The 26,698-nt window shown below is 38.4% G+C and overlaps 2 protein-coding genes across 2 annotated transcripts; one reads left to right on the top strand and one right to left on the bottom strand.

Moving 5' to 3' along the window:
- Window positions 1–3,095: 3,095 nt before the first annotated feature.
- Window positions 3,096–11,345, bottom strand: parp6b (poly (ADP-ribose) polymerase family, member 6b). Its single transcript, XM_056739861.1, has 23 exons — window positions 11,119–11,345; window positions 10,602–10,766; window positions 10,268–10,345; window positions 9,437–9,531; window positions 8,647–8,707; window positions 8,458–8,548; window positions 7,997–8,063; window positions 7,748–7,897; window positions 7,508–7,646; window positions 7,035–7,166; window positions 6,776–6,871; window positions 6,601–6,693; window positions 6,387–6,512; window positions 6,215–6,280; window positions 6,061–6,128; window positions 5,629–5,677; window positions 5,435–5,547; window positions 5,254–5,326; window positions 5,058–5,127; window positions 4,448–4,527; window positions 4,210–4,273; window positions 4,004–4,088; window positions 3,096–3,878 (listed from the first exon to the last, which is right to left on the bottom strand). Exons 2-23 carry the CDS (start codon window positions 10,602–10,604, stop codon window positions 3,782–3,784), a joined length of 1,896 nt encoding a protein of 631 aa, XP_056595839.1. The 5' UTR covers window positions 10,605–10,766; window positions 11,119–11,345; the 3' UTR covers window positions 3,096–3,781.
- Window positions 11,346–16,425: 5,080 nt separating this feature from the next.
- On the top strand, window positions 16,426–24,243 carry pkmb (pyruvate kinase M1/2b). The gene is made up of 11 exons (XM_056740584.1): window positions 16,426–16,515; window positions 17,385–17,568; window positions 17,752–17,843; window positions 19,716–19,847; window positions 19,966–20,152; window positions 20,237–20,507; window positions 20,893–21,043; window positions 21,125–21,277; window positions 22,390–22,556; window positions 23,247–23,428; window positions 23,908–24,243. Exons 2-11 carry the CDS (start codon window positions 17,412–17,414, stop codon window positions 24,012–24,014), a joined length of 1,599 nt encoding a protein of 532 aa, XP_056596562.1. The 5' UTR covers window positions 16,426–16,515; window positions 17,385–17,411; the 3' UTR covers window positions 24,015–24,243.
- Window positions 24,244–26,698: the final 2,455 nt, after the last annotated feature.

Here is a 26,698-nt window from a genome sequence, read left to right as displayed (position 1 = left end):
GCAACCAAACAACATTTGCCCCCATTGACTTCAATGTGTGGACACAAATCCACTGAGACATTTTTCGTTGAACTGCCTGTTGAAAAAACAGCTGCTGGTTAGGTAGGTTTTGAAGCATGGTAGCTGGTTTGTGCTGGTTTAAGATGGCAAATTGCTGGTTTAAGATGGTAATGTGCTGGTTTAAACTGGTCATGAACTGGTCCTAAACTGGTCATGTGCTGGCTTAAACAGGTCACTTGCTGGTTTAAACTGGTCCTAAACTGGTCATGTGCTAGTTTAAGCAGGTAATTTCCTGGTCCTTAAATGGTCATGCTGGTTTAAGCTGGTGCTGAGCTGGTTTAAGATGGTTGTCTGCTGGTCCTTAGCTGGTCATGTGCTGCTTTAAACTGGTCCTGAGCTGGTTTAAGCTGGTCCCAAAGCAACTCAAGGGCAGCCTTAACCAGCACAAACCATACCATGCTTCAAAACCTACCTAACCAGCATATGCTCTTTTTTTTCAACAGGGCTGTCCCTTTGAAAACTTATGTTTTGCTAAAACCACAGTGTTACTAATGGCTTACTTATAGCAGCCTTTATCGTAGCAAAATGACACTTTAGCTTTAAATATCTTGTATAACCGGTGAAACGCTAACGTTATATGCTGGTGAAATTGGTCCTTTAAGTACATTTCCAGCCAGACGGCTTATTTTAGAAAGCTCTCAGAACAGATAAAAGGGAACATGTTGACAATTACTGTTTCAATTACTTTATCAATCTCCATAGACGAAACACACTCGCAGCCGTTATCTCCCCGACAACAGAAATCCAGCCGCAGGGCCTCTCCGTCGGATTTCTTTGGAAGTCTTACTAATTTAATTAAAGGGAAATTAGGTCTCAAAGAGGCACTGCAGATTGCAACACCCACAGGGAAATGAAGTCAGAATTGAGTTTGTTTAATGGTGCGAGCCAACCGAGTGCGGCTTATGCGAGAACTTTGGTTAAGGATGCAATCTCTCTTACAAAGCACAGCAAGAATTTAAAGGACTTTAAAATAATATTTCATTTAATGTAATGTACAATGGGAGCAGCACTGTTGATTGGTGATTGTGTGGTTATCAAGTGCATTTCAAAAACATACCATGACAGCAAGTTTCTTTGTAACTGTTGTGATAAATATGCAAGGTTGAAAACCGGCAGGGTAATTTTCTTGCTGATGAAAAATGGGAAAAGTGCTCCTTCATGCCCCACTTCCGTTTCGGAACAGTTCTCCCTTACGGCGGAGTCCAAGTGGTCTTTGAACACATTTTGCTGATGGTGTCAGAATCACCAGAGGCGCATTCTATTGAAGCGAGTTCAGCCGTGATCTGCACTTGAAAAACGTTTGTGAGGGTCAAAGCATTCAAATGCTTCCAAGAAAGATAATAACCACACTCAGTGAAGAATACAGTGTAATATTTCAAGGTACAATTTGACTAACAAAAAACAGTCATTTAAAACAGTATATGGTTTTGATTCAGTTATGCCACCTCAGCAGGAATATAATATACAATAACTGTTACTTCAAAGTAAAAAGTTGACACACTGCAGCTTTAAACATACAGCATTTAGTTGAGCAACCCAACTTTTCATTAGACCATGAAAAACATATCTTATGTGCACTGCAACAATTTTACAATTGATGTCTCAAATAATTTCATAGACAAAATGTTGAACATATGGAAACATATCTGTTATAAAGTACTGTGCCATTAAGACAGTCTCTAGACGGTTTCATCGAAGGCAGGTACCTGGCCTGACGTTAACTTCCGGTCTATGTTTGTTTATTGGTCAAACTAATTTATACTATTTTCAAATCGTATTTTAGTTTATATTATTTGTAATAAAATTATTTAGTACTCTACAGGGTTGTTATTTATTCTTTGCTGAGGTCTTCCAAACATTTGGGCCGCATAACATTTGTTTATGTTTTTGCAGATCAAATGTCTGTAAAGAACAAACTAAAATAACCAACATAAACAATGATATATATGAACAAACATAAATAAACCAAAGATAGTATGGATTAATTTCTATTTATTTATGAATTACATTCTGCTTATTTTCTATTTATAAATTATATAAATTATTATGAACAACAATGAGGATTTTTCTTATTTTATACTTATTTATCTTCAATTTAGTATTTTTGAACATATTTTCCCCTTTTCATACTAAACTGGCATTGAAATCAACAATACCTTCAATTTTGAGTTATTCATATTATGAATATTCAGAAGATCCTGCATGTGTCAATACAAGCAGAACATCTGACCATTTGTTAACGTGAGCTAACATGTCACAAATTTGATAACTGAGCAATAGTGCTGAATCAAATATTTCTCATTCCTCACATATTTTAGTAAATCCTAAATTATGTTATTTATTTCCATGTTTCAATTTAAAATGATATCCAAGAATTTTAACTGTTGTCTCAAACTTAAAGGGATAATTCACCCAAAAATTAAAATTCTGACAGATTTAAAAAAAAACAGACAGATTTTGCCCCAATTGATTTTTCGTGCTATGGTAGTCAATGGGGGGCAAAATCTGTCTGGTTGTAAGCATTCTTCCAAATATCTTTCTCTGGGTTCATCAGAACAAAGACATTTAAACAGATTTGGAACAACTCGAAGGTGAGTTAATGATGACAGAATTTAAATTTTTGGGTGAAGTAGCCAAATAAATCGACTGAATAATTATACCGTTTTATTTCCGTTGTGGAGAGAGCATTGGTAAAATAAAACAATATAACAAAAAAAACATAAAAATAAATTATAGGTATTTCTTCCCAAGGAAAGGAACAATGTTACAACACATGACAGTGGGAACAGTGAGGGGGTTTCAGTTGATGTGGGGCACATGTGGATGAAGTGCACTGTTATAAATTATTATATGTTTCTGCTCCAGAGGAGAACAAACCCGTAAGCAAACCAAGAAGTCAAAATGTCCTCTGGGATTTAGTCACAATGTAACATGCTACATTAATTTTTTTCAGAAGTCATGACAGACAACAATATGCTAACAGACACGCCATTGACATCTTCGTTTTTATTTATTTATTAATGTACCTCTACCATAAAAACAAAAATTAATCTATATAAAAAATGTACCCATAACATTTTTATTATTATTATTATTATTGTGGGCACACCTGATACCATCACACAAAAACAGTCATTCCCATATTAATAGAAAGACATAAGTCACATGCTGTAAGTTTATTGGAAAATGTGCTAACATAGAAATGTGAGCTTTATAAAAAACGACAAGCCCCCTTCAAAAGATATCTTTAGATTAACATCACATATATTAGACATATTTAAAGACAGAATAATAAATATACAGCTTTCTATGTCTGATCTATCTTAATCATTTCATCTTACAAGGGTCCGATCCACAGATAACTGCTGTCAGTCACATGAAAAACAGAAGTCTCATAATTTTTGTATATGGATAGGCCATCCCTTTTCATTCCTTTGTTTCAATGTTTTGTTTGGGAATAGAGCCCCCAGGTGGGCATCGTAAGAATTTTACTTTTAAACTTTCTACCTTCATAAATTAAGGCTTAGTAAGGACTTTTCATGACACAGCATAAGTAAAGGAGCAAACATGACATAAATAGAGACTAAATTAGAAAATGCTTATCAAAATGTTACAAAACGGTTCTTTTTTTGTAAAGACAAACATCTAGTTTGAGGTAATTCCTTCGCATGTTCAGTTTTATGGTCCTCAAGTGTTTCAAAGCATCACAGTGGTGAAGCAGTCAAGGCGATTGTCCCCCAATCACACGCAATAACACTTTCTGTATCCGAACGTCCTGTGTGTTGATATTAGCATCTCCTACCTGACCATCCTCATACCTTCAGAGGACGGACAAACCGATAATCAGAAACAATTGCTCATTGTAAAACGTAAATATAGAATGAGTTAAATTATATCTTTTAAATATGGGATGTATGTATGTTAAAGCTTTGGCGACACTTACACAAAAAAGAACCGCGTACAGACGTGATCAGAAATTGGGCAAACCCAAATGTTTCCATGTTTCTGGAGATCTTTGGATGTTATAACTGCGAACAAGAATGCATGAAGAAGTTTAGTACCGAAATCAAAGTAAAAGCAAATATAACTATTTAAAATATTCTAATTTGCATGATATCATTTGTACTATTATATATTTTTGATCGGTACCTTCACACAAAGAGACACAGTTTAGATTACGACTCTGAAGAAATCTTGATTGTACAGGCCGGCACTGCAAAAATACATATCCAATAGAGGCATGTATAAGAAAAACTATAAGAGAACTATACAGAACTACAGTATATTGTAATTCCTGTAGCTAACATTTTTGCTTACCGTTGTCTGAGTAACTACAAATATATCTATATTATATTTATATCACTCAAACCCCTGCAGATAGTCTTACCTGTAAGACAGTGTTGACCCGGTTGTAATGGTGTACTAATTCCTCTTTAGTAGGCATGTGGTGCTGTCCCTTTCCCATTCCTGTCCAGAAAAACAGCACGATTAACATCTACATAGTAAACAATAAAGTATAATGCTGTAGATTAAACTTTACTTGACCATCTATTGCTACAATGGATTGTGAGCAGTAAGACTTAAAGCGATATTTCAGGCAAAATTCGTAAATTCCGGTGCCTTTTGAGCCAATAGGGTGTCGCTCCTATATGTGAAAGCATTTGTTACCATCATTTGCCGGAAAGCAAGCAAAAGTGCGCGCGCAGCCTGTGGGATAATGGAAGCTAGACATTAAGGTTAATAGCGCTGTCTATATGGATATTTCTCTTAAACAAACACATCGATTTGCGTCAGAAGACCTTTGTTAAGAGTCAACTACGATCCCTTTCCAACTAATTTCTTCAAAGACTCTTAATATTAAGTTAATTACTCTTAGTATTAACATACTACATATCTAAAGACACAGTGGGTGCATAGTGTGATATTTAGTGTAGTATATGAACATGTTAATGTTATTTTTGTTTTTGCACTTTTTAGATGATCCCCGAGTCTCTGACCTGAGTATCCAAATGAGATGCTGGAGACGGGGCTGAGGTAGATGCCCTTCCCATAGGCTGCCCCATGCAGCTTGTGTGATAGAGAACAGGATGAATTACTTAAAAGAGACTATGTTAAGCAAGTAAAAAGTATAAATAGATACACACTGGTGTTTTCATTAAGTACGCAAGGAGCCATTGTACAATGTAGAAGTACCTGCAGTTTTGTGTAGGAGGCATTTACAAGTCCATTTCTTAGAATGGAGTGCCAGTTTTCAATATGAGAACCACTGGAGGAGAAACAATAATTATACATTTGTAACTGATAAATCTTACAAGCCCTTCCAGTTGTATGAGAAATAAAATGACATTTTAAAATGGGTGTGAAGGTGACTCACTGGAAAGCGAAGGTGCTGCCGTGAAGTTTTCTCGCAGTGCGGAATCTTGCCTCCTTTGCCGGAGGACTGCTGAGAAGCAGGAACTGATGCGAGGTGTGCATGAACTTCAGTTGCTGTTAGGATGGAGGAAAACATAAATAAGCAAGAGGAAAAAATAGGACATTAAGCTGTGCTTCATAATGAGATGAAATTACCCTGCTAGAAGGGAGCTTGACAATGTGAGACCGGTTGCTGGATATAATCCTGTAAAGATAAAGATGGAAATTATTTTTTTTTGTGTTATTTTTTGGAGGACCTATTGACTGAAATCCAACATAATACATATAACTATGTCTTCAGAATCTATGCCTTGCATACTGAAGCGTTATTACCTTAGAATGAGCTATTTCCATTTAAATACATTGCAGGTCCACTTACATGGAATTTGCCATGTTGTATCTACAGTAGCCCTTAACGGACAAACTGCTCTACCTTTTGCTAATACCGTACATGATCTCTTTCAGGCAAAGAAGTGAAAGGGAGGGGCGGAGTGAGCCATTGGTTGCAATTCGCAACCTTGCCATTAGATGCCGCTAAATCTCCACATTGTATCTTTTAAGCAATTATAATTGGTGTATTTTACTTACCACTGTAGCAGAGGATGTGCAAGAGGATCCATTTTGTCCATCTGCTTCTTTATCTCGACATAAGGGCCCTGAAAAATGTGAGTTATTTTGCTCATTCCCTTTATTTTACTAGCTTTGGACAATCTGTATATTAACTCTTTTTGGAGTCGCTCACTTGTGTTATTTCTCGAATCGATGTGATGCTGTCCAGCGCTCTCTGTAGTCGCTCATAACTTCTTTTCTTTATGAAAACGAAACAGAAAAGACGCGACAATGGGAGACACGTCACACTGTCTTTCAGCCCAAAACCCTGCTCAAGTAGAGGGAAAAAATGATAAAGAAGCTACCTCTGGGTTGAAGGCAAGAGATTTGGGGTTGTGAGGGTCAACGACAGAAGGGTAAGGGTCAAAGATGATGCTTTTACGGGCAGATTCCAGGGCAGTTCGACACATAGCCACCAGCAGGTCCACGACCTGAACCAAAAAATATCTTTTACAGTCACTTTTGGATGAGAGATCCCATAAATAAGGCCATTTTTGTTCAAGTGTATGTGTGTGTCACCTCAGCTCCCGTTGCAACATCATCTGCAGCTCCTGACATCACACCCAACGTGTTGAAAGAGAACACACATAGCTCTCTTGTGCAAACAGCAGGCTAAACACACGCGCAAAACAGATTGTATGTACTGTATAGCCATGTGACAAGTATTATTTAATTGGTCTTTGCAAGGTTTAACCTTTAGCATTGAGCCATTCTGAAAGACGTGCTGCTCATCGCAGACCACACAATAATCATTCAGAGTGGGGATTCTCTGTTCAGAGTATTTCATAACCTTCAGGGCAAAAGATTATCAGAGAGAAATTGAGAGGTAGTTGACCGAAAAAGGGAAATGATATACTTACAGTATATGTTTATATGCAAAGTATATATGCAAATGATGACAGAATTTTTATTTTGGGTGAACTGTCCTTTTAAGGAAACACTGTGAGGTTTACCTGGACTAGGAAGCCGTATTCTAGGGTTGGGATGCTCTTGCAGTGGATCAGGGCTTGTGAGGAGAAGAATAGCTGGATGAGCTGTCTGGTGGTGATCTGCACTGTGGATCTTGAGCCTGGGACAGCCACACTCTGCACATATATGAAGTGTTTAGTAGATTCTGTATATATACCTTATATATATATATTTATATACAAGAGTTTGTTTCCAAAATGAAATAATGATACAAATAATATTTTTTTCAAAAATCTTGTTTTAATTATGTTATCATGTTTTTAGTGTGTTAGTTAGCTGTATATTTTTGTTATTATAGCTTAAATTAAAACAAACCAACCACAGTTTGATTGAAATTAATTGGAATGCACAATTAAAAAACATAATTTTAGATTTGTTTTTAAACTTAGTTATCTCATTTTGGAAATAAACTCTTTATATATAGTATATAATGCTTTGTTCGTTTGTTTATACACACCTGTCCAATCGGGCTGGAAGTTTTCAGGTCTCCTTTGGAGCTGGACATTGAGCGACTCATCAGACGTGTCACTCGTAACTCCTGGCCTGCTGACTTCACCTTCACCCCAGGGCCCTGGATTAGAGGAACACTGGAACACCTGGAGAACAGAGGTGAAGACACATTCATAAACAAGCATAATGTTTTATTTTTTTATTTGATCATCACCAAAGTAAAAAACGTTTCTAGATGTAACCTTACTTGGTTATCGGGGAGAAGATGCTCAGTCCAGCTCTGAACTTCTTGATGGTTCCTCCGGCTTTGAACCAGCTGTGTCTCTTTCTCTGTTGTATATTCAAGAACTCATTACTGAGATGCTTCCACTGGTTGGATATAAACATGGTGAGTATTCTGCAAAAAAGACATCAATGGCTGGTGTCATTTCTTGCTTGATGCAGATATAGAGTTTTATAATAAAACAGAATAGGACAGAAAGACTGTATAATGTACCTTTTAAGCTGAACCCCAAGACTGAAGCCATCTTTACAGCTTGGTTGGAATACTTCCACTGTAGGTTCTGAAAGAGATTGACTCATTTTTTATTATCTGTTGTATCGGCATCTATAAAGTCACATTTAATTGACCATAACATATTGATTTATGCACACTCAGCCACCTCTCGCCTAAAGAACTTATTTGCCCAAATTCTTTTTTCATTTATTCACCCTCTTGTCATTTTAAACATGTATGACTTTCTTACTCCTGGAGAACACAAATATATTTTGAAGAATGTTGGTAACCAAACAACAATGGCCCCCATTGACTTTCATTGTATTGACACAAATCCAAAATATATTTTTTGTGTTCCTCAGAAGAAATAATCATATACAGATTTGGAATTACATGAGGGTGCATAAAAACCTACACCTGAACTATCCCTTTAATATATGCAATTTATATCTATTACTCACCCGGTCCATCCAAATACTGAGACAGTGAGAAACGAAGGCGCAAAATGATAGGTTCAGTTCTGTTGACCTTCCATGCGGACGCCACCTCCTCCTGCAAAATTTTTACACAATAGGATTAGAAAATGTTTTTTGTTTGTATATACTTTTGCAAGGAAAGTGAAAAAAATGCAATTCACAATAATAACTTACATCCAGGAAGGTGACGTTAATGTGTAGGTTGACATCAACATCATCAATGGTCTCATACTCCCTGAAAAATGTAAAGAGTCGGTCACTTAGTTGTGCCTAATACCCTTCAGCCATTACAAAATGTAAATATAACAAATAGCTTTCATAAAACCATTATCATTCATAATATTCATTATTATTTAAGTCAATATTGAAGTCATAAATATTAACAATATAAGTGTCATTAAAGTGTTATTTTTAAAGATGGACAGATACTACATTTCTCCCCAGATAGCCAATTATTCAGAGTAATATCTGCAGAAATCAATTATGAAGTTTACATTTTTTCATTGTATTAATTCATATAATGGCTATTATAGAACATCAAACTGGAGATGTGTTGTAACAATTTCTGTATATAGAGCACAAATTCCTAGCATTTTCCAGTCCTATTTTCATTGACAGGATATATTGGCCCTGAACATCGGCTGTTTTCAAAGATTATTTCCCAATATATCGGTGCATCTCTAATTATTATAAGTAAAGTAAATCAATTAAATAGCATTGTTCTAAAAATATGTATCATCGTATGGACAGTAACATAACTTGCCATGATACAAATTATAGTGGTAAAGAGGTAATAGCTGTGCTTTAAATGAGGACTATTGACCAATCATCATCAAGGACTATCTGTGTCATAACACACAATAATTACATGAACACTGACCTCAACCAAAAACTCAAAATATTTCATTTTATTCCTGCTATAGCATTTCATTGTGTCACAAATGAACTTGGGGTAGTGAGGTACCTTACAGAAACGGCACTTTCAGAATAGATGTCTTTCACCGCACCAACATCTATATCAAGCTGAGGGTGTCGAGTCAGGTCGGTGGCATAATGACCCTGCAAAAAAAGATTTGTTTGTTCATATTAAATGAGCACTAAACACCCCTGGACCTGAGATTTGAAATGCTGTTATGGCAATCTGAAAACTAAAGCCATCTGTCTCTCCTAATATAAGAGTCCTATACTAATCCAATTAAAATCCCCACAATGCACTTCAATAACACTTCGGTTCTTAACTAAATTCATTAACTATTATCCTATTGCAGATATTGCCATATGATGATCTCGAATTACACAAATCTTAAAGGTCCAGTGTACGACATTTTGCGCAACTAGCGGTGAGGTTGCGAATTGCAACCAACGGCTCACTCCCTCCCTATTGAAGCATTACGGTGGCTGACACCGGGGTAAGATGGCATCATGTTTTTGCTTCTTTTCCGAAGGAGATAACATATTTTGACTACGAAAAGCGCTCTGTAGAGCAGTCTGTCCGTGTGGGCTACTGAAGACACAACATAACGAATTCCATGTAAGGGGACCCGCCGTTTATGTAGATAGGAATAGCTCATTCTACGGTAATAAAAACATAACGCTTCATTATGTAAGGTCTTTATACACCTCTGAAGACATAGTTAGGCCTTATGTACGGTATATTATATTTCCTTTATGTAAAAAAAATGACACATTGGACCTTTAAATATAAGGCTTTGATAACTATCTATTCTAAAAAGCAATAAGACTCACAGTGCATTCAAGCACCTGGTGTTGCTAGCACCATACAAGTCATGCTAACCTGCACTCCGCAGAAGAAGTCCTCACCGTCGCTGTTCCCATCCGAGTCTTCATCGCTCCAGAATTGCTCACTGATGCTCTGAAACAAAAGTTGTCACCTGTCAATCACGGTGTCCGCTATTGGCTAAATTCCATTAAGATGCATGTTCATTACACCCATCCCCCATTCATAGACACTGAGCTGTTCTCTCATCGGTCAGTCGGTCAGTCTGTAATCTACCCAGTGAGGTGACCCCTCGATGTCTCAGATCATCAACTTGGTCCGAAATAATCTAATTTGCGTAATTTACAAATTTTTGTCTTGGAGAAACATTAAGAATTGATAAATACATTACCATGCTGTTGATAGATTCACTGCTTTAGTGAGTTTCCCCTGCCACATTCATCCATTCCAGCTAAAATAGCAGGATTGGGTTTTGTGAGTCAAAACATGTTGAGGATAACCAATAGAATGGATGCACTTGTTTTCCTAGTTCCATCAAAGTCCTCGCCATGGCAACCTGTGATAACACAATGCAAGAGCGGCATTTCATTAATCTTCCACTTCATTTTATTTAGTAAACAATATATAAATGTAACGCATTTAATTTAATAATGCATTAAGGTAAAATCAAGGTCAATTTGAGAACTGTATGAGTTCATTTATTTTTTCTTTATAGATATAATTGTCATGGCAATTATACCGCACACCTGTTGGTTGTACTGATGCACATTCTTCTGTGCATGAAGAACAGAACAAAGGCGTGAAGTAAACATCACATGACCATGTTAATGCATTCCATTTATTTAAATGGACATACAATGTTTATATCTGCTTTAGCTTAGCTCTTAAAAAGAAAATTCCAGTCTTACCTCCTGATGCATTGAGCAACGTCTGCATGTACACCTTAACAAAACATCACAAAATCTCCACGCCAGGAAACATACACATCAAGCACGTCCTCAATACATACAATATAACAAAAAGCAATTGTCTAGCCGACACTGTTTCTCGTCTGGCTTCAAGTGTGCCTCTGATGGGTCGCTTTCATTCTTCTCTACCGTGTCTGCTTTCTCCCTGACAACAAACGACAGCTTGGGCATGCTCAGTGTATATCGTGCGAGTCATGAGACCGGCAGCTGACAGCCAGTGTGTTCTGTAGCAGGAAGGGAGGAGGGGTTGAGCAGAAAAGACATGCCTGGTAGATCATGGAACATAAGATCAAATACCACCTCCTGCCTGTCTCTGACCTTACATTTCATCATTTAATGTCTGATGTGTTGTAGTATCACTGTCTGGATGTGACTGTGTCTTTGGCATAGCAAATGTCTATTGTTTTGAGCTCTATTCTATTCTTTTCTATTCTAATCTGTTCCGTTCTATCACATTACATTACACTACATACATTTGTTTTTCTGTGTTTAATTTACATTTTCATATTGTGGTTGTCTTCCACGGTAGTTTATTCTACTGTGATCAATTCTATTGTTCTATAATATGTTTTGATATTTTGTGCTTTTTCTATTCTATTCTATTCGGTTCTGTTCTATTCATTATATTATATTTGTACAGCTTCATCTTATCCGTTCCCTTTCTGTCGGTCTCTCGACGTTGTGTCGAGAACGACAGATGTGGTTCGCCCTTGAGAACCAATCAACTCTGACTATTATAGAAAAGGCCAATGAAATTTGGCGAATTAAATTTGCATGCCGGTCTCCGCCCCCGGATGTCCGGTATAAAACGAAGCCGGCGTGCAGCATTCATTTATCTTTTGTTCTTCAGAGCCTTCGCTCATGACTACGAACAAAACGAATTCAATGAATTCTTCTTCTACATTGCCGGATCTACGACGTAGAGCAGCGGATCGTCCCTACCTGCAGCGACCTTCCCCTGGGCGTCTCGGCGGTTCCAGAGGATTTTTTCTAAAAGGTCCTTTTCAGGACTGAGCATTCTTCAGCACGGCATGTCCCGCTGTTCTCTTGGGTGAGGCACACGATCGCTGGGGGGGGACACGATCGCTGCGTTAGGTGTCTGGGGGTCCAGCAGTGCGGGCAGATTGTCATTCAAAAGTTGCTGTCACGGGTGGCTGTCTTCCTACGGGAACCAGCCACCATTTTCGTCTGCTACCCGGGCAGTGACATCGGTGGCTACGACCCCGAAGTCCTCCTGTGATAGCAGCGTTAGTGATGTGGGGACCTCTGCGAACGTAAACCCGCCAGCCAAGTGCTCACGGGCCGATCGCACCCCGATTCGCTCTTCTGAACTTCTTCCCCAACCGGCGGTGGCATACCGTCCGGATCCTCAGGCACGCACTCGGAAACGATGTGTGACATACATGAGATGTCGCTCGCAGCATCGGAGGGAGACTGGCATCCGACTCTTACGAATCCCAGGGGGGTCGAGCTCAGGAGGAAGCAGAAGTGATGTCAGCCATGCTAACCCGGGGATACGTGGTTCCTGGGGTCGGAACGCGGTGCAAACCGCCCCCATCCCGGGTGCCATTTTTTTCCCGGAGGTGCATGAGGAGCTGTGTAAGATTTGTAGCGCTCCACTCACGGCCGCTCCAGTCAAACCAGCTCCGGCTCCCTCACTTCCCTCGATGGTGGGGCAGCCAAAGGCTATGTCGAGATCCCCAGGTGGAACGTGCGGCTGCGGTGCACCTGTACCCGCAGACGGCTGCCAGCTGGGGGAATCGGCCACGCCTACCGTCCAAGGCGTGTAGGACTTTTGCATCACTGGTGTCGAAGGCTTGCGCTGCCATGGGCCAGGCTGCCTCCTCTCTCTACGCCATGGCCATCCTGCAGGTCCGCCAGGCCAAGCCGTTGAGAGAGCTCCACGAGGGCAAGGCCGACCTGGGTATAATGCAGGATCTCCGTGCCGCCACTGACAGCGCACTATGTGCGACCAAGGTGTCGCCACGGGTCCTGGGTCGGACGATGTCCACGGTAGTGGTCCAGGAGAGACACAGACAGTGGCGATTAGCCACATTTTACCGCACCGCGACTACAGGCCTCCGAGATCCCGCGTGTCCGAGATCCCACGTCTGCTTCCCGGCAGCCCAGGACCCCTTCGACATCCACACCGGTTCCTGTGCACCCCCAGGCTGCTCCCCAGAAGAGGAAGTCGAAAGGGAAACCTCCAGCCTGTCAGTAACCTTCCAGGGAAGTGACACTGACGGGAAGACCCCAGGGAGAACAACATCGGTCCCGACATTCACAGCCATGGCTCTGATCGGTCGGTACGGGAAACACTGGTTAAGAACAGGCATTCCATCCATCACTAAGCAAGCACCCCCTGGGGGTTGGATGGGCAGAGCAGCCTTCCCCCTTAGGCCGGGACACCATATGAACTATCACAGATAGCTCTAACCGGACCTAGTGCTATCGGACGACCTAGTTAACTACCCAGTCCGCTTGTTCCATGCGTTCTTCTCCAAGTACTAGACCATACCTATGTCCATAAAGGGAACGTCTTGGTTATGTCTATAACCTCAGTTTACTGATGGAGGGAACAAGACTATTCTTTTGTAATATGTTAATGATAATTAGTGCTTTTTCTATTCTATTCTATTCTAATCTGTTCTATTCTATTCTATTCTATTCTATTCTATTCTATTCTATTCTATTCTATTCTAATCTGTTCTGTTCTGTTCTGTTCTATTTGTTCTATTGTATTTTTAGAATTTTTATATGATCAGTTTTTCTGTGCTTACACAGTATTGTGGTGCTTATGTAATGTTTTGTTCTATCATTAACAATTCTGTTCTATCCTGTCATGTCCTATCCTATCCCACCCAACCCTACCCCATACTCTACACTACTCTACTCTACTCTACACTCTAAAAAATCTGTAATAATAGGCCACAATTTCCTGTATTAATATGAAGGAATTTTCCGTATTCATTTTTACAGTTGTTTTACCTGTTTTTTTCTTTCTGCACTGCATTAAATTGCTTTTAGAATTAACAGAAATTTCTGTAACATAAGGAAAATGTACTTGTAATCATACTCTACTCTAATCTACTTTACTCTTCTCTATTGATTTTAAAAGGTACATTTACTTTACTTGTGTTATATGTAAGATCTCACACACTACACACTGGGCTTAATCTGTAATGATCCTTTTTTTGGGGCACCTGTTGGTGTAAAAGCCAGGTTAAAGTGGTTCTCAAACTTTTTCGTTGAAATGCCCCCTTCGTGTAGATTGGATCACTTTGTGGCCCCCCCAAATAAAAACGTATGTGTCACAATCTAGTCGGTGTTTTCCCCTGTGTGATGTGGAATTTTAAGTTATTTTGTCACTTCCTGTTTCCTGTGTAGTCCGTTGTAGTTCTTTTCTTCATTGGTTCCCTATTGATTAGCTCCCAGGTGTGTCTTGTTACCCTGTTTGGTTTGGTCTATATAAACCCCTGTGTTTCATTTATCATGGGTCAGTTGTTGTTACAGTGTCCTGTTTATTAGATGGTTCATGGATTACTTTTGTTCCTTGTTTTTTATGCTTTTATTAAGTTATTTTGTCTTGTATAATAAATCATACACTGTGTCTGGACCGACTTCCTGCCTGGATTACTCTCACCATTACAGAATAAACCGAAAACATACAATGCTGGAACATTGGGTTACAGACAGGTCCAGTAACTTGGTGATTGATGTAACTGTGCATTTGCTTACATGGTTTTTACATGTCTCATATTGCATGATTTTTCTAAATTATTATGTAAAAGTACATCAGTTAATGGTATATATAACCAAAAACAAATCTTTCACAATGGCTGCAGATGAAACTGAAAGTAGAAGGATGTGCTTTGTGTCCAGAATGCACAAATATAACCTGTGTGTACAGATATTTTCAAAAATAAGTTAGCCTGTTTTATATATTGCCCTCTAGAGGGAGTGAGTGGTTGTCAGACTCCAAGAAAAATGAAAAAATATATGAAAGAAGTGGGGAAAATATTTCTTGATCAATTTTATTTTGAGTCTCTATGAGAATAAAACAGCTGGAAATGCACTCCTTTTTATGTTACAAATTATTATTATATTTTTATTTCAGATTGCATTCAAATAAAGCAAATATTATCCAATACCTGTTGTGGAGGTAGAGAACATATTTTAACATTTGAAATAAATAAATACATTTACAAAATGTTTGTTCTTATTGCATTTCTGTTGACTCATTATACCTTATTTGTTTTGACAGGTGCTGCCTTGTGGCATGTCCTGCAACATATAATAACACGCTGTACTAGTGGACGGTAGTAAATTCATCTATTTCTAAACGTAAGATTATAGCAGCCATTTCATTTTCCAAATATATTCATTTTTTGTGAAGATAGATTTCCTGTATCCCTCTTATCTGTTGTAATTGTTTCCTGTGGTTGTTCAGGCATATAAAGAACTTGCATGCAAAATGCCTACAGCGCTAATACATAGAAACAACACTTGATAGTTAAACTTACATGTTACTGTATTACTGTCTTGCATCTTACTGTGCTCATAGTTTCATCATTCTGTATAGGGGTAAATTGAAGAGCTGAATTTGGAAGAAGAATAAGCCCAGTAGCTGTTGAAAACTAATAATAGATGAATTATGAAAATAAAACGTTTTAGATTCCTCATCCTCATCTTTCATCATACGTGTGTGCAGAATGCAAACAACATGGGCAGCAAATCAAACAAGCGATAGATTCTATCATGGCGCATCAAAGTTTGAGCTGTAGGCCTTGAGCTATTATTAGAAGTTAAGATGCCAGTTATGGCTGGTATTTATAAAATGACATTGGGCTGTGTGTGTGTGTAGGGGGGGGGGGGTTACTGTACTCTTTTCATTTTAGGTAACAGTGCAGAGTACACCAGGATCAGAAACAGTTTAAAATAAACAATGTTAAGAACATGGAAGAGTCTAGATGCAGTGAGTACATACTGGTTAATGGCTATAACATGTTTTTTAGTTTTGTAAATCCCAAAGTGAGAAGGCCGCTAATCACTTTTTATATAATCACTCTTTGACCCAACACTAGCTTTATTAGAACACTTGAAATCTTCTTACTGCAGGGCATTTTTGATTGGTTGAAATAAAATGACTTATATAATAGTTGCTAATATGAATAAGACTTTTAAGCTGTCTTTGTAATGAAATGCAGATTGGAGTGGGTCTATTTTACTGGCGGATGGAGACGATGTGGGAAGTAGTACCGGTTAGTTTAGACTGGTTTAGTTCAGACAGTGGCGGTGACCGAGTCAGAAGTTCTTGCCAGCGTTCATCGCGTTAAGGTGAGTTAAACACCACAGATAATTTCAATAATTTTTTATTTAAACAACAATCTCAGTTTCAGTAGATACATATATTGTATAGAAAGGACAGCAACATTTAAAATTGAGGATACCTTTTGGTATAATTTTTCCCTAATAATTGATTCTAATAAATCATTATTATTTTACAATAAGTAATGAAGGAAAAGAAACATGTTTTTTTTATGTGGTATGTATGGATAACACATGTTTTATGTCAGTAGCACAATGCACAACTAGAATACATTGATATTTTCCATTTTTATAATTAATTGCATGTTTTGATATATGGGTCAATGACAAATAAGAAAATGTCAGGTGGTGCGACCATATATTAATTTAAAATAATATACATTTAATGTATTTAGCACTGAGTATTTTTCCCCTCATATATAAGAAATTTAACATAAAATCATGCCAAAATATTTTATTAAGAATTTTATTGAGAAAATTAACATTTATTTCTCAGTTTTGTTCTCTGTTTGTATGTTCGGACGGTCGCACCACCTGACATTTTTGGTCTTTCAAACACCAAAACTCAAAAAATCTATTGAATTTCAATAAAATGAAAAGGGTTTCTTATAAAGGACATATTGTAGATCCATTTGATATATGACATGTATTTATTGAAATTCTTTTTAGGAAAATAATGAATTTGGACACAAAAAATACATGTCACGTCATTGGCCCATATATGATATATGAACTTAATAAAAATATACGTGATTGTAATAAAAACAAGTTTATCTGTTTATCTTTATTGTTATAGTTGTTGGACACACTTGTTTGTGTGTTGTGTTTGTTGTCATGCATTTAAAAGCCATCTTTTAACTATTTTTCCTTCTTCCAAGACATCTCTAGCAGACACAGGTCCAGCCATGTCTCAGACGAAAGTTAAGGATGCTGGCACTGCCTTCTTCAAGACACAGCAGATGCCTGCTGCTATGGCAGATACCCTCTTGGAGCACTTGTGCCTGCTGGACATCGACTCTGTGCCTTCAGTGACCCGCAACACGGGCATCGTCTGCACAATCGGTCGGTAGATCACCTCGAAAACTTTCTGGATCTAGTGGCCATATATGTTTTACATGAATTAACATATTTTTGTAATATACATGATAACAGTGTTCTGCATAATGTTTCCTAAAATTTCATTTTTTTTGGCATTTTCTTTATTGTTGTTTGTTTCATTCAATATTTTGTTCCACCCTAATGCAGGACCTGTCTCTCGATCTGTGGAGACATCAAAGGAGATGATCAAGACGGGCATGAACATTGCCCGTATGAACTTCTCCCACGGGTCTCACGAGGTGAGCTATCTTATACATTCCAGATAGGGTTTTGGCACCACATTATATTTTCAAGAACATCACTAGTTTTAGCTACAAACTAGCACATGTTGAAACAGAAGATTTCATTGGAAAGCTCCTCGGCCACCATAGCACATCATCCATTATTGTGGCATTTGCCTTGTGGCTCTCGAAATGTCAGAAGTTGTAAGCTGATCTTGTTATCCACACGGTTCTGTTTGCTCGATACGTTGGCTTTGCTCTCCGGTAGTCATTTCCAGCTCAGGCCAAAGCATTAGCTGACCTTTCCTCTTTAAAAGTCATGGCTTTTTACCTTTTTTGCAAGGCCCCATTACTTGTCATCATAAGTTCATATGTCTTAATGTAGTCTTCAGAAGGTCAAAAGCACATGTTATCTTGTAACAAAGTTCCTCCCGGTTCATTTTAGTTAAAATTACACAGTGATCTTTTAGAAGTGATACATATTTCCTACTCCCGGTTCACTTGCAAGTGAGCTTGTCTTCCAGCTGTGCTTTTATTATAAAAGCAAGAATCATAACCACTTCACATTATGTTTTTACATCCTCACAAGTAAGAAACACATTTCTTAAAGCTTTTAAATTGTATAATAAAGGACTGAAGTAACAACATACAGTACAGTAAATTACAAGATAATGCATTAATATTTTCTAGGTATTTCTTCCGTAAAGATTTCTGAATGAAGTGGAGTTTGACATATCGTGTTTTTGTGGGTCATTGGAAACATAACCTGTCTCTCCATGTTTCTATAAATATCTCTCGGTCTGTAAGTGGACAGACAACACTACAGTATATTAGAGGTTGAACTGTAGACTGCGATACAAAAGTTTATCTTTCTCGTTGTTTTGGTACAAAGTGTGGTGTTATACAGCAAAGCGATGACATTTAGAGATGTAAATCTGAGTGCAAACATACATTATACATTAGTTTACAAGCAACACAGAGAACAGAAAGATTTGTTTGTTATAGAGCAGACTGTTTGTATTTGTCTGGCCTGATGAAGTTGACACACATGTATTTATTTTATTTATGAAATGCATCACTTACAGTATTAGTGTGTCACTATTTCACACTTTACATGAGTTTTATTTTGTCTATAAAGGAAGTATTCACCAAATACTATAACCAAGATATACTGTATATTATACCAAAAAACTATTACTCTGTGTCTACACCGGACAAAAGTCATTAGAACCCTTTTATATTTTTAAATTTTGTCCACACTGGATGCGGCGCAATTTGACAATCTAATAAAATCAAGCCGTGTATCATGTCGAGTCTGGTCTAGACATGGTTGTTATACAGTTCATAGTAGAGATGGAAGGAGGCGGGATCCGGCGAACGTTAAACAAACTTTAATGAAAATAAAGAAACAATAACACGGAAGTAAAAGGCCGGCAGTCGTCCTCTCTCGTCGTACACTCTCCTGCTCGTCCTTTTATGCTTTCAATCTCCTCTGTGAGAGATACACTTTCTATGTAATTTATTTGTGCAAATCGCTTAATTTGCGATTGGTGACCCCCATTAGGGATATTTTAGCCAAAATAAAAATTCTGTCATCATTTATTCCCATGTACTGGATATACCTTTGAAATAAATTATTTCGAGAAATGTCTTTTTCTTTGTGTCCATATGGATGTCAATGGGAGTCCAATGATGTTTGATCACAGACTTTTTTCAAAATACCTTCTATTGTGTTCTGCAGAAGAATAAATGTCGGATTAACATGATATGAGGGTGAATAAATTATGAAAGACTTCTAGTTTTTAGGTGAATTATCATTTAATATCTAAAATAAGTATGTAATATGACAGTTATTGATGACATTATACTGTTTTTAACTTTCTTTTATAGTACCACGCCGAAACCATCAAGAACGTACGTGAAGCCACAGAGAGTTTTGGACCTGGTACCATTGAGTACCGACCTGTGGCCATTGCCCTTGATACCAAAGGTCCAGAGATCAGAACGGGACTTATTAAGGGCGTGAGTGTTATTTGTCCGTTCTCAGTATCTTATGCTTAAAAGTTTCTCCTCAACTTTACTGACTTCATATATTTTAAAATATCTCGGTTTACCATGAAATGATTTCTCGAACCTGCAGAGCGGCACTGAGGAGGTAAAGCTTGTCAAAGGTGAAATGATCAAGCTCACTCTGGATGACAAGTTTATGGACAACTGCGATGAGAAGACGCTGTGGCTGGACTACAAAAATATCACCAAGGTGGTGCAGGAAGGCTTCCATATTTACATAGACGATGGTCTTATATCACTTAAAGTTAAAGAAATTGGTGAGATCTTTTCAGGCCTAATTGATGTAATACGTCCGGGAGTCGATTTGTGCACTTCATTCATTCAACACTATGATCTTCCAGGTTCTAATTTCTTGAACTGCGAGATTGAAAACGGAGGCATCTTGGGGAGCAAGAAGGGAGTGAACCTCCCTGGCGCTAAAGTGGACCTGCCCGCTGTGTCTGAGAAGGACATAAAGGACCTTCAGTTTGGCGTGGAGCAGGGTGTAGACATGGTGTTTGCCTCCTTCATCCGCAAGGCTGCTGACGTGCATGCTGTCAAGCAGGTGCTCGGGGAAAAAGGCAAGAACATTCTCATCATCAGCAAGCTGGAGAACCATGAGGGTGTGCAAAAGTGAGTAAAAGTAGCGGAACAATTTGTTTTCACCATTACAACAATATAGTCAGCTTTATAGTTGTTAGCTACAGTAGTGGCCAAAATATATTGTACAATTTTTGCAAAAAATGCCCTTTTGGTTATTTTTCGAAATAACAAGGTCATATTGGACGAAATTAAACCAGTAGAAGACAGTCATTTTCAGCCTCCTCAAATTCGTCCTTGAGCTGAGCTTCATTTTAGACTTCAAGTATGCATCATGAATACAATGTCTTTGGTTACATATTTGAATAAAATTGTGTTTTTTATTTATTTATCTTATCAAGATTGTGTGACAAATTGTGTTACACCATCTTTTTTAGACTTTTTTAGTGTCTTGCTCTGTTTATTTTGTATGTTCTAGATTTGATGAGATCCTGGAGGCTAGCGATGGCATCATGGTCGCTCGTGGCGATCTTGGTATTGAGATCCCTACTGAGAAGGTGTTCCTGGCACAGAAAATGATGATAAGCCGTTGCAACAGAATCGGCAAGCCCATCATCTGCGCCACACAGGTCAGGGCAGATACCAGCATGTGTGCAGCTCAGTTCAGATAGGCTCCATAATGCTGTCTATTGGTTGTTTTTGAAGTACAGATGCTGGAAAGCATGACCAAGAAGCCCCGTCCAACCCGTGCGGAGAGTAGCGACGTGGCCAATGCTGTGCTTGATGGTGCAGACTGCATCATGCTGAGTGGAGAGACGGCCAAGGGAGACTATCCTCTGGAGGCTGTGCACATGCAACATCTGGTACGAATGAGCGCCCTCTTTTGGTTGTGCTGTTTACTGACACTAACGTGACCAGTAGCATTAAAATTCAACACCTTTTGCTTGGATTGTGCTTGCCGGGATTGTGTTTAGGATAAGAACCGCCCACTGAATATCTGATTGACATGTAAAGCGACAAATCAGTTTGTAGATCTCACATAACAATAATAGCTGAACAATAATGTTGCTGTGCTTTTATCACTGCATGCATTGACTGATTCTGCAGTAAATCATTCTGTTAACCTGTTTTTGTGGACATGCTGCTGATTTTTTATATGTTTGTTTCTTTTGCCCATCCGCTGTTGTGTGTTGTTTCTGATTTCTAGCATGCTTTTGAGGACCTGCTGTCCAATGTGCTACACCATTCAACCTTCTGCACTCATGTCCTCACGCGCTATCAAAGGTTCCTTATGAAAATTATCAGTATCTTATCAGCTAGGGATTTTTTGGCAAATTGAATATAGTTACAAAAACTACTGGTGGTATGACGTATGAGACGCCTCTTTGATATACTGTGTATCTTTACACATATGGACCGTATATATATCAGATGTTTTGACATCCCAAAGTATTACCATGCTTTTGGTGTCTACCAAAAGGTGTCTACAGCTATAGAAGAAGACACAAAGTATTACCATGGTTTTGGTGTCTACCAAAAGGTGTCTACAGCTATAGAAGAAGACACCATTTCAAAATGATCTTGCAATGATTTTTTTTTTTCTTAATTGACTATTTATAGGTATGTGTTTAGGATTTTTTTTATTTTTGTCTAATTCTGTGATCTACAAAGTATTTCTCCCAAATTTCAAATAAAAATGTATTTCTATGTGCATTGGAGAAAATGAAAACTGGAGAAACCAAAATAACAGAAAGATGCTCTTTCTTTTTTCAGACCTCAAATACTGAAAAGAAAACAAGTTCTTATTCACTTTTAAGCAATACAACAGTAATATTTGTACATGTATTTAGGAAAGTAAAAATATTTGTTTATGCGATAACCTGAATTTTTTCAAACAATTTTCATGTGTTTGAGTTTGTAGATATAGGTATTTATGTTCTCACTTGTGTTGTTTCTTGGTGTTGTGGTCGTTCAGATCGCCCGTGAAGCCGAAGCCGCAATGTTCCACAGACAAATGTTTGAGGAACTCCGCCGCACCTCCCACCTGACCCGCGACCCGACCGAATCCGTGGCCATTGGGGCTGTGGAGGCCTCTTTTAAGTGCTGCGCCAGCGCCATCCTTGTGCTCACCAAGACTGGCAGGTCATGTGTGTTCACAAATCTACCCATAATCACCCGAGAGGTTTTCAGAGGACACAAAACCCCACACTCGGCTCTATTATTAGATACACTGACCTGAACTCAGAATAGATTGTAAAAGCTACTATGTAATACTTTGTAAGCCTTTTTGCTTTATTTTAACAGTACTTGTATGGAGTTAGTTAGCTGGCATGTCTTTCTAACATGCTCACAATATCCTTTCTGCACTATGGCTGATCGAAATGCATGCAGTTGTGCGACAGAGACGCTCTTGACCTTTGCAGGCCTGAACCTTGACATTTTGTAGGCTTAATTTAAACTACTCATTCAGTTGTTCCAGGGTAGGTTGCAGAAAGCACAAGTGCATAACCACAGGAGCTCATGTACGCTTGTAGGTCAGGCTTACACGTACCGAAGGAGATACAATTTCTAGCTGACATACTGTGTACATTCCATTAATAATACTGTATATTTTGTATTTTAATAAATAATATTATAACATTTTCTTAAATTATATACTTTAAATATTTGAATGAGCAACCTCATAGAATAAATATATTTCATTAAAACTTATTGAAACAAACACAATCAAACATGTTTACATTAGTGGCATTTTAAAAGTGGAGTCCACAACTCCTTTTGTGATATTTTAAAGAATCTGTATGAATTGTCGACTGTCCGCTCTCTTCACAGGTCTGCCCAACTGCTGTCCAGGTACAGGCCACGTGCACCCATCATGGCCGTGACCCGTGAGGGACAGACAGCCCGACAGCTGCACCTGTATCGGGGCGTCATCCCCATCCTCTACAACAAGCCCGCCCATGATGTCTGGGCTGAGGATGTGGATCAACGTGTTTCCTTCTCTCTGGAGTTGGGTAAGGAGATGTGTAGAGAAATGCACTTTTACCTTGTGTGACAAATTAGTCATTTTCTGGGCCAGTGAATAGGTTAAAGCTAAAATGAACCGATTCTGGCTGCAGCAATGGAAAACTAATTTGCATTTATTGATTGTGTGACTGTGAGGTTTTAAGGAAAACCGTGTGGCTATTTCCATCAAGAGTGTAAACAGTTTGGACTTTAGAAAATGGCTTAGTTAAAAAAAGTGTTTACAATTAAGTACTTCCTGCTAAAACAGGAAGTTGGGGCAGGACGTATTAAAGGGCTCATACTGCACTTATTTTTTAAACTCCCATAACCATTTTTGCATAGTAGATGTTAAATGCTAGTCCTTTGAAAGTCATTATGGGAATAACAAGTAGACAGTTCTTTTTTTTTCTGTGTCAGACAAATTAAAATCTTATTCTGTTTGACTTTTTGAAATGAGGGATAAAAACGATGACATTTTGTTTTTCAGGCAAAGCCCGGAATTACTTCAAGTCCGGTGACGTTCTGATCGTGGTTACAGGTTGGCGTCCAGGCTCTGGTTACTCCAACACTATGCGTATTGTTCTGGTGCCTTGAGCTCAACCTCATGGACAATAGCCTACCCATCCCCAAGTATCTTTCGTCACACTCCGTCACAGAGCTCCTTTAACCTTTTCCATCCCTGCTGTGAATCTTCTTCATGAGTCGTTTTAAAGACACATTTTTGTTATCTGAAGTATAATAACATTAAGTTGTTTTCCCTGTACCTTTTTTGTGTTTGTTTCTGTTTTGAAAAGAATTAAACAGTGGATCGTTTTAAAAGGTCTGTTGGGTCAGACAATGTGTGTAAAAATAATCACCCAAAAATGTTTCCCTTGGTTGTTTCATAATGCATTTGCTTGTAGGGTCCCTGCATACCCATACCTTTTCTAAAACCTTATCACTTAAATGCAAGAAAAGGGATTTAATCTCTGCTACGTTAAACAGGAAACACTAGGGGGCAGCGTGCAATTTGCCGTCAAAGCATTCATAATTCATCCATTTTATTTATTAATTTGTTTTCCTAGTCGTGTATGCACCTTGAAACACAACGAGAAATGTCTTTTGGTTTGTCCTGAAAAAAACCCACACAGGACCTAAATAAAAACTTCTCATCTTCTCTGAAGCTCATATGCAGAATGAGTCAGCAGCCCTGACTCGAAATTAATATTCATGCCACACCGGGAATGCTCAACTAAACTTTCACAATGGCGATCAAAGAGTCAATCGAAACGTGCTACAGAGCGCATCAGGTTTAGGTCATAGTTTGCTCTGACGTTGATGAGCTCGCGCGCGTGCACCTCGACTGGATTGTTGGGATGACAGGGATCAGCTGGTCAATTTGTATGCAAATAGGGTGAGGCTTAGCCAGCGTTTGATTGGCTAGCAAGGCTCGCTGACATCAAGCTTCTATATAAGGAGTTTTGACTAAACGCTACTTTCGCGCGGGAAATGGATTAACTTATAACAGCCTTTGCTTTTCTGACGGTTCTGTTCCTGTCAGTCAACTGTCTGCAACTAAAGGTATAGGTTCGAATCCCAGGCACAGACATACTGACAAAACGTTAATCATTTTGGATAAAGTCAGTCAGAGGCACGTGAATGAGACGTACAGACGCCCCTGAGGTTGAACACTCCAGCGAGACCGTTTGTAAGCTCACTAGTGGGGGATGGAGAGCAAGACGGTGACGTTACGTGATTGATCCACACTACGGTCTCGGGAAAGTGGGCGATACTATCTCTGTCCCCACAGGAGCAAAGTCAGGTGCGCTGGAGTCTGAAGGCTCAATAACTGGGAGAACAGTGCATTGGCTTGTCAAGGACACGACCTTGACGGTTTTTCCCTCGTCTGTAGCACCGGCACAGAAACCATGCGGTCAGGGAGATATGATGTATGAATGCTAGAAATACAAACATTAAATTTTGATGAAACAATTCCAAATACGGTTAACAGCAGATATTTCATTCGGCGCGCGACTGGAGAGTGAGAAAGAAATGTCGGACATACTAACAAAGGCAAACGATCAAATTTTAATTCGTATTGTTTATCGATTAACATAGTGTAATGGAAATATCATTGAGCTATACTCGTGAAAGTTCATACATATGTGATTATTCAGTATTCATGAACGTTATATCGTCATATTTAGATGTTAAGCATGTTAGTCGTATTACATAGTTACCATAATTATATCATTATTATAATCATGATACAGTGAAACAAAGACCAAACATGGCAGGTAAGCTGACTAGAAAAATACTAAAATATCTGACAGAAATCATAATATTGTTCATGTTCCACCTGTGAAATATAGGCCACAGCATGAATATGCTTGAGAGTTCTGAAGGGGTATGTTTTGCAAGGAAGCTGATTTATGGAAGAAGAACAAATGACTCAACACATCTTGTCCATCATGGATGTGGCACACAGTATAACCATTCTGCCAAACACTTTCTGAGTGGCACAACCTAAATAACAGTACTTGAGAAGCATCATAATCCTTTACGATCTCACAAGTCGACAATACTCGGCCATCTCTTTATGAAATCAGGTTGAAAAGGTAATGTATAACATCATGATGATACCTCACTTTGGCTATGATAAACAATAAATGCACAGAATATTATAAAATGCTACAACATAAATGTCCAGACCTCAGACCTCATAAATGTCCTCAGACCTGACGAAGATAACAGTGTGTAGTGTACATGTGCTCTGTAACACTAACAAAAAGCTCTTTGATGCTTTGATATTTCATTATTATTCAGCAGTACATATAGCACTTTCATTTGCATTTTGCTCGCCCATTTTTACCAGCAGGGAATATTACAAATCAGGGCCTGAAAACTAAAATGAAATGATAATCAAAGCGTAGTGCAAGAATGGAGAAGTGAAATCGAGTGATACACAGTAGCCTATTTGCGTGTTGAGGACTAGATAAAAGAGTATATAAGTAGGTAAACAAAACAAACAAATACGTACACAATAAATAGATATATACATAGGCATATAAATTATACAATATATTATGAACTAGGACAAAGGAATTTACATCATCTACCTGTGTAAGCTTGCTTAAAAGGAAGGACACTTAGAAATATATTATTCCTCCTTAAACCAATGGCCACATATGGTATAGCAGTTGCTACCTTAAATATAGTTTTTTTATTTTAAAAAGTTGTCTGTTTTGTTGTTAGTCTGTTTTGTTCTTTAATTGCTGTAATACATCTGAAATGATCGA

This window comes from Triplophysa dalaica, chromosome 24, assembly GCF_015846415.1.
Source record: "Triplophysa dalaica isolate WHDGS20190420 chromosome 24, ASM1584641v1, whole genome shotgun sequence".
Classification (NCBI taxonomy): domain Eukaryota; kingdom Metazoa; phylum Chordata; class Actinopteri; order Cypriniformes; family Nemacheilidae; genus Triplophysa; species Triplophysa dalaica.
The sequence above is the reverse complement of the archived record's forward strand: the minus strand, read 5'-3'. Positions and strand labels throughout refer to the sequence as shown.

Bases quoted from the DNA above. Each gene is read 5' to 3' on its own strand.
- pkmb (XM_056740584.1), top strand. From the start codon at position 17,412: ATGTCTCAGACGAAAGTTAAGGATGCTGGCACTGCCTTCTTCAAGACA. The intron at 19,848-19,965 runs GTGAGTGTTATT...TCGAACCTGCAG, and splicing joins GAACGGGACTTATTAAGGGC to AGCGGCACTGAGGAGGTAAA. The intron at 20,153-20,236 runs GTGAGATCTTTT...ATGATCTTCCAG, and splicing joins ACTTAAAGTTAAAGAAATTG to GTTCTAATTTCTTGAACTGC.
- parp6b (XM_056739861.1), bottom strand. The intron at 4,528-5,057 runs GTCAGAGACTCG...TTTTCTGGACAG, and splicing joins CATCTCATTTGGATACTCAG to GAATGGGAAAGGGACAGCAC. The intron at 4,274-4,447 runs GTAAGACTATCT...GTATTTTTGCAG, and splicing joins GGGTCAACACTGTCTTACAG to TGCCGGCCTGTACAATCAAG.